We start from the raw sequence: 8,626 nt of genomic DNA, 5'->3' as shown, positions 1-8,626 counted from the left end.
AAGTAAGTCGACTGGGACATATTAGGATCATAAACTGAGTAATCTCTAGACCAAGTTACATCACTCACGAGGACAAATATACGAGGTAGGCAACGACTCCGCCCCCAATTGTCATTGAATTGCTCCCAACTTGCTGTGTCCTTATTCGTAATGATGACCAGCTTCTTTAAATGTGATAAACACGAAAATTGCGTCTCAACTAGTTCATAACACTGTGTGCTATATATCGAAAGTGTCAAGTACTGCAAGTGAGGAAGAGGGGCCTGTGCCAAGGTAGGAGAAACTAGAATCTTCTTTAATGTGCCCAAATTAATCTCAAACCCGTAAAAATTCAATGTATCAATATTTTTAGAGTTGAAAACTATTGATTGGTATTGGCTGAACGGTAGCTTTCCTTCTAAACTAAGCGATTGTACATGAGGTCGACATGTTTTTAAAGTCGATTTAACAAATGGACCGTTCGCTTTACCATATGCATCATCAATGGCCACTTTTCTCCACAAATTAGGATCAGAACACACTGTGTAAAGTTGTCTATTGACTAGTCTAAGGGACATCTTATCTCTGATTGATAGGAACATACATATCTCTTGAATGAGCTCCATTGGTAGAGAAGCAAGATTGACCTCCTTTATTGGATCACTATCGTCTGGTGAGAGTTCATTTGTGGGAATTGGTTGAGAGAGATGGCGTTTTGCCTCTTCAAAATCATCATCAGATCGCTCGTGAACGAAATCAGGATCGAGTTTGAGACGTTTGGAGGAACAGTCACTATCAGCCATTTTCTTTTAGCCACGTGGCACCATGTGTGTAAAAGCATAAATACTATGGTAAAAGTCCGGAAATCAACATTCAACAAGCATTTTTAGATCTAAAATTGATAATACAAATTATTATGAACTGTAATTAAGTGTTCTTTTAGCAGCATTGTGTACATCTCTTGGTAGTCTCCCTACATAAAGACAATCACATGATATACTTTGATCGGTTGTTTAATCAACAGCTCTTGAGGCGAGTGACATATAAACACAAACTGAGACTCACTCTCACCGTTTGGATAACTCATGATTTTTCACATCATCACTAGTCAAATCAAATGTTGTCTCATACACTATCCATTGATAATTTGCATCGCTCTCAGTTTCTCACCAACTGCATGCAAGATATTGTAATTATAAAAGAAGGAATTGACCCTTTCACTTACAATAAAAATCATAAATGACTTTCTGTGCTCTATAAAAGTATTCTACAATTATTGCAACAAAAGGTCAAACTCACAGTAGGCTATTCCAGGGACTGTGGCTGGAAGATTTTTCCAGCAGAATCTGATAACTGCCAGTTCTTTCCATCTAGTGACCTCTCAATCTGGTCTGATTTTGTAAAGGAAGCTTGCAAAGCAAAGATAGTCAGGCGTGGCCTGACCCTTGCCAAAGAAAACAGCAATGAAACTGCAAGAAATCATTCTTCATGCAAACGAACCACGTACACCTACATACAAGCCACACCTTTATTAGCGTGGGCGTTACTCAATGTCCAAATTAATAAGTCTATACTATTTCAATTATAATTATGTATTTTAATAATAAGTGATAATTATTTTATTGTCCATAATAATAGATAAGTTTGAAATGGTAGGGATCAATACCTTGATAAATGCAAGCATTCAAAATCAGCATTGTCTCTTTGAATTGAAGACAAGTCACCAAAACTAAAGTACTGGAATCTCTTTCTAGCCACAGATGACAAATGCTTGTACAGATCTCCATACCATTCCTTTACAAAATATAAGTGAAAAGTAACAAAACTACAGGACTCAATCAATTCTATCAGGACATCTTTACTGATGCTGGTTGGCTGTAGATCAGCAATGAAATGCTTCAAATGCTTTCTGCTATTGATAGCCAGGGCAGCAATGAATTCAGAAGTGATTAAAGTATCTCTGCAATTAAGCCAAAAATGAGTGAGGGTATTATACAGTGAAGGATCGACTGGTAGTATCAATTTCACTGCTTCAATAATAATGAGAACTGAGAGTTGTTGGCAATGCTGAAGGACTTCTTCTAGTCCATTGGTCAAACCAGAATGATTCCATGGGAATTCAACTCTCAAATATGTCAAATATCTGAGATTTGAAATTGTAGTAAACAAAAAGTGATGAATCAAACGATCATGGTTTGTGTTTCTCTTTGATTCTGAAATGGGGTTCAACCCATAGCATTTATCACAAAAGCCATAGTCTGGGTATACATGAAGACCTTTGAGTCTGGACATACTCTTAATATAATCGATCATATTAATATCCGAATCTGACAAAAGCAAAGCCTTATTTCTTCGAGATGGCGAGTAAACATTAGGTGGTAACAAAAAGTAGCTGATGGACAAAAGTTCTAAATATTTCATTTTTGATAAAAGACACCAAAAATGCTCTTTGTTAGTCCTTATGCCATGTTGTCCACATGTATTATGAGGATTAAAATTTGATACATTTAGCCCCCTCAGTTTGAGACAGTGCTGTGATAATGGAGCCATGTAGGTATCCACACCATCCAATAAGGTACTTCCCTGTAAACTAACTTCTAGAACGTTTGGTGTTTCTCTGACGATGGAACTGAAGGTCTTAAGTGATACGGATACAAAAGCAAAATGAAGAACAGTAATACTATTTCCAAGCTGACTGCTGTAAACTGGCAGACCAGGAGCAACATCTTTCCCTTCAAAAATAGCATACTTACGGCATAAGTCATCATCATTAGGTTGTGTAGTTGGTGTAACAAAATCTCTCACTTTAACCATTAGCTCACCATTAGCAGTCACAGCAACAGTATCAGGACCACATTTCCTTCTAAATTGTGGTACATCGTAAAAATCAAAGTTCAAAGGTCGACGATATCTAGTATGATAAACAAAATAAGCGGACTGGGACATATTAGGAACTGAGTAATCTTCGGAACAAATGAAATCACTCACAAGAACAAATATACGAGGTAAGCAATGATTCCGCTCCCAATTCTGATTGAATTGCTGCCAACTTGCTGTATCATAATTCGTAATGATGACCAGCTTCTTTAAATGTGATAAACACAAAAATTGCATCTCAACAAGTTCATAACTCTGTCTGCTGTATATTGAGAGTGTCAAATACTGTAAGTGAGGGAGAGGGGCCTGTGTCATGGTAGGGAAAACTAGAATCTTCTTTAATGCACCCATATTAATCTCAAACCCGTAAAAATTCAACTTACGAATGTTTTTACAGTTGAAAACTATTGATTGGTATTGACTAAATGGTAGCCTTCCTTCTAAACTAAGCGATTGTACATGTGGTTGACATGTTTTTAAAGTCGATTTAACGAATGGACCGTTCGCTTTACCATATGCATCATCAATGAAAACTCTTCTCCACAAATAAGGATCAGAACACACTGTGTAAAGCTGTCTATTGACTAGTCTAAGGGACATCTTATCTCTGATTGACAGCAATCTGAATATCTCTTGTACCAGCTCAACTGGTAGAGAAGCAAGATTGACCTCCTTTACTGGACCACTATCGACTGGTGAGAGCTCATTTGTGGGAATTGGTGGAGAGAGATAGCGTTCTGCTTCTTCACAATGATCATCATATAGCTCGTGAACGAAATCAGGATCAAGTTTGAGACGTTTGGAGGAGCGAGATCTACCAGTATCAGCCATAGCTTTCCTTTTAGCCACGTGCCACCATGTGTGATGGTGTCAGTAAAAGTCCGGAAATCAACCAGCATTTTAAGGCAAAGCATGCATCATGATAAATGAACAGATCTAAAATTGATAATACAAACAATTATGAACTGTAATTAAGTGTTCTTTTAGCTGCATTGTGTACATCTCTTGGTAGTCTCCCTACACAAAGACAATCACATGACAATCACATGATATACTACCAGTATATACTCACATAATTTATGCTTCCCTTTGATCGGTTGTTTGATCAACAGCTCGAGGCGAGTGACATATAAACACAAACTGAGACTCACTCTCACCGTTTGGATACTAATTTAATAATAATATAAGATACAGCATTAGGCATGTTTAGTTAGAGAAGTACAATAATTATTAGAGAAAAACAGAAAATTAAAATACAGACAATTTACAGAGAAACACACAGTATAGTATAAATTATTAGGCGTTATTTTACCCCATTAAATTTTTCAAAGCAATAGTATAAATAATATTTTAATGTGTCCATAATATCATAATCCCTTTACAGATTTTCCTTCATTTGAATTCTCATTCCGCAAACCTTGACCTCCATAAGTGCAAAATTGTAAAGTCTGGATTTTCACTATGTATCTTTGTTGCTGAAGACATTTCACCAAAACTACAGTACTGAAATTTCTTCCTAGCCACTGATGAAACTTGTCCATAAACATCCTCATACTTTTTCCTTGGAAAATTCAAGAAATGAAGAGTAATGAAACTACAAGACTCCACCAATTCTATCAGGTCACTTTTACTAATGCTGCTTCTGTCATCAAAGCTGTTAGCTAAATCAGCAACAAAATGCTTCAAATGCTTTCTGCTATTGATTGCCAGGGCAGTAACAAATTCAGAAGTGATGAGCGTATCTTTGCAATCAAGCCAAAAATGAGTGAGGCTACTATACAGCGAAGGATCGACTGGTAGTGTCAATTTTGCACCAATAATAATGAGAACTGAGAGTTGTTGGCAATGCTGAAGGACTTCTTCTAGTCCTTTGGTTGGACCAGAATCAAGCAGTGGGAAATTGACTCTCAGATATTTCAAAAATTTGAGATTTGAAACAATTGATAACAAAAAGTGATGAATTAACTGCAAATGCTTTGTCTTTCCTCTGCAAATACTACAGTGACATCCAAATATATGAAGGGCTTTGAGTCCAGACATACTCTTAATATAATCAATCATATTATTACTGGAAAAATTGAATTCTTCACCCCCTTGTTGTAATAATGATGGCAAGTCAATGGTAGGTGGTAAGATTAAATTGCAATCAAGAGACAAGAATTCCAAACATTTAATTTTTGACAAAAGAAGCCAAAAATGCTCCTTGTCGATCCTTAAATTACATGTACCTTCAGAAGTTCTGATATCAGATAAATTTAGCCCCCTCAGTTTAAGACAGTGTTCAGATAAAGGAACCATGTAGGCATCCACATCATCCGATATTGTACTTCCCTGAAAACTAACTTCTAAAACATTTGGTGTTTCTTTAACGATTGAACTGAAGGACTCGAGTGATACGAATACAGCAGCAAAATTAAGCATGTAAACATTGTTTCCAAGCTGACTGCTGTAAACTGGTAGAGAAGGATCAATATTATTCCCATCAAAAACAGCATATTTTCGACTTAAATCATCATTTGGCTGTGCAGTTGGTGTTACAATATCTCGCAACATAACAACTAGCTCACCATTAGCAGTTTTGGTCTTATTGGGACCACCAAGTTGCACTGCATATTGTGGTATATCATAGAAATCAAATCCTAAAGGTCGACGATATCTAAAGTACTTTGCAAATGATTGAGCTGATTCAGTTATAGGAGCCGTACTTTTTGACCAATCTATGTTCCGTCTAAATATACAACGTTCACTGACAATAACAAATATTGGTGGTAAGAACTTATTCTCCAGCCAACTTTCAAAGAGTGACTCGCTGCTACGTGAACTCGGAATCATGACGACCAGCTTTTTTAATTGTGAAAAATATGAAAATTGCATCCCGACAAGTTCGTAACACTTTTTGCTGTATATTGGGAGAGCCAAGTACTGCAAGTGAGGGAGAGGTGAAGGGGTAGCGGAAAAAATCTTTTGCAATGCATCAAAATTTATCTCAAACCCATAAAGATTCAACGTATGAATGTTATTACAGTTGAGCATTATTGATTGGTACTGACGGAATGACAAGTATCCCTTTAAACTTAGTGACTGTACATGTGGCTGGCATGTTTTCAAAACTGATTTCACGAATGAAGAATTAATTTTACGATACGCGTCATCAATGGCAACGTTAGTCCACAAATGAGGATTATAAGAAATCGTCGCATAAAGCTGTCTATTGACTAGTCTAAGGGACATCTTATCTCTAACTGACAGGAACATACATATCTCTTGAATGAGCTCCTTTGGTAGAGAAGCAAGTGAAATTTCGTCAACTTGTACAGGGACATCAACCAATGATGAGAGCGGATTAATGGTTCGACAGAGAATGTGTCCTACTCTCTGTTCAGATTCCTCATGAAGAAAATCAGGATCGAGTTTGAGACGCTTGGAACAACCAGCCATTTCTAGAGCCATTTTATGTCGAGTCGCAGCCAATTAATAATGGTCAAGCCAATAGGTGTGGTTGACTGGTTGTGGTACATGGTCTGTCCGGGACAAAAAGAACTTGCAGCACAGTTGCAAACTTCCAAGTTTTTTTGCAGCACAATTATTTCCCTGATGCGCCTTGAATGATGTAATATGAAGTAAAATAGAAGAAGGACACATGGAGAACCAAAATTATGATTGGAGTGCATAGCTGTTATTGACAGCAAATGGAGTATGCAGGAAAATGCTAATGTATCCTCCATATTACTCATCCATGAATTTGAGCTATAATTAGCTAGATATAATAGAAAATTGATCCATGCAGATAAATGAACAGAATTGATGTACAAAAAACACGCCTTTGTTATTATGAACTGTAGTTAAGTGTTCTTTTAGCTGCATTATGTACATCTCTTGGTAGTCTCCCTACACAAAGACAATCACATGACAATCACATGATATACTACCAGTATATACTCACATAATTTATGCTTCCCTTTGATTGGTTGTTTGATCAACAGCTCTTGAGGCGAGTGACATATAAACACAAACTGAGACTCACTCTCACCGTTTGGATACTAATTTAATAATAATAATAATAAATAATAATAAATAATAAGATAAGATAAAGTATTAGACAAATTAATTGTATAAATACAATAATTAATAGAGAAAAAAAGAGAAAATTAAATCAATACTAAATACAGAGAAACAGCATAGTATACCGTATAGTGGGTAAATTTGGAGGGAATAAATTTTGGCAAATTGCTAAATTTTGGTAATTGGTGGATTTTAATTTTGGCGAATTTGTGACCACGTGCCGTTGAGCATGCATATAATAGCTCAAAATGGTGGGGTTTTATTTTGGCGAATGGCTATCAAAACGGACAATTCGCCAAATTTAATCCTCTCCAAAATTACCCACTATACGGTAAATTATGTGTGCCATTATTTGTGTGTGAATCTATATGAACCTTATCAGTGTATTCATCTCTATTCAAACAGTCACTGACTTCAACACACCCTAATAAACAACCAGATGGATATGAGCTTGGAAATGTAATTTCTCCTGAATCTAATGATAATGACGAATACAGCATTAACTCCATTCCTTCTTTCTTATTCTAACCTTCATAATAGTCTTTATAGAAACTCTCAAGGTCTTTGATGACGGCTGGATCGGGTTCTTTAGCTGTTGAAGCGATCCATAGCTTACCGCGATGAGAGGTATACCATGATCTACCCTCATGTCTGAAAGTGAGGGACATGAAGAAGTGGCCACTCATATTTTAAATAATGTTTTAAAACCTTTTAATTCCACAGACTAGTAGAGAAGCCCAAGGTTGATGCATACTTAGACATACACCTTCAAAGGGAAAAGAAATAATAATAATAATAATAAATAAATAAATAAATAAATAATGTTATTTATTTATAATAACAATGAATACACTAGGTAACCTTTGTCAGTCATTTCCATTAAGTTTGGATCTTGCAGACGAGGCATTGGTACAACTGAGTCTCTCTCCTTCCCTCCTCCTCCTCCTTTCCTCTTCTTGGCACCCAAATACTACAAAATAAAAATGATATAAATTTAATTTAATAACAAGTACTGTGTATAGCTGGTAATTTTAGCAAATTTGGCATTTTGATACGCCAAAAAACCTCATCATTTTAAACTATTTATGCAGCCACATGTTCAATGGCAGATGACCACAAATTTGCAAATTAAAATCCTCCAAAGGCTCCAATCATCAAAATTTACCAGCTGTATAGCATTACATGATGTAGATAAATACTATTGATTGATTCCCATCCATACAATGACTCATCCAATCCCTTCAATATTTACTTTAGGAGGGCTGACAGGTACCATTGGGTTACAAAGGAAGGAGTGAGAGTCTTCATAAACCTCACGTCTTTTTGAAGGAGAGCCTGAAGTAATGGCATCTGCATCTTCCTCCATTTTTTCATCTAAAAATAAACAAAAATATTAAATTCAGATTTTTCTTGATCTACCATTAATGATTGGTTCATCTTCTATTATCCTCCGACCAGCAAAATCAATCGTGACCTTCTTTGATTTACGATCGTGTTTCTGCTGATGATACTTCTCTTCTTTCTCTTTCAATTCCTTTCTTTCTTTTTCAGATACCCACCTAACAATGGGATGGTGCCTTATATAGACTGTATACTGTACTCTAGAGTGAAGTTACATGTATTAAGGCACTTCTAAAAATAATTCATAAAAAATCCAAATTTGATCGGAATCAGCTCAAACTTTAGGCACAGCCTAAGGACATGTATA

At 36.1% G+C, this 8,626-nt stretch overlaps 1 protein-coding gene across 1 annotated transcript in view; it reads right to left on the bottom strand.

Annotated features, from left to right (window-relative positions):
- Positions 1-6,593: 6,593 nt before the first annotated feature.
- Positions 6,594-8,626, bottom strand: part of LOC100635960 (activating signal cointegrator 1-like) — a 7,403-nt gene continuing 5,370 nt past the window's right edge. The window contains exons 3-8 of the mRNA XM_020001572.1: positions 7,780-7,888; positions 7,627-7,684; positions 7,448-7,569; positions 7,293-7,393; positions 6,800-6,896; positions 6,594-6,744 (exon numbers count right to left, since the gene is read on the bottom strand). Coding sequence (XP_019857131.1) covers positions 6,686-6,744; positions 6,800-6,896; positions 7,293-7,393; positions 7,448-7,569; positions 7,627-7,684; positions 7,780-7,888 — 546 coding nt within the window. The 3' untranslated portion in view covers positions 6,594-6,685. The remainder of the gene's footprint in view (positions 6,745-6,799; positions 6,897-7,292; positions 7,394-7,447; positions 7,570-7,626; positions 7,685-7,779; positions 7,889-8,626) is intronic.

The sequence above is a fragment of the Amphimedon queenslandica genome, unplaced genomic scaffold, assembly GCF_000090795.2.
Source record: "Amphimedon queenslandica unplaced genomic scaffold, v1.1 AMPQUscaffold_13057, whole genome shotgun sequence".
In the NCBI taxonomy this organism is placed as follows: Eukaryota; Metazoa; Porifera; class Demospongiae; order Haplosclerida; family Niphatidae; genus Amphimedon; species Amphimedon queenslandica.
The sequence above is the reverse complement of the archived record's forward strand: the minus strand, read 5'-3'. Positions and strand labels throughout refer to the sequence as shown.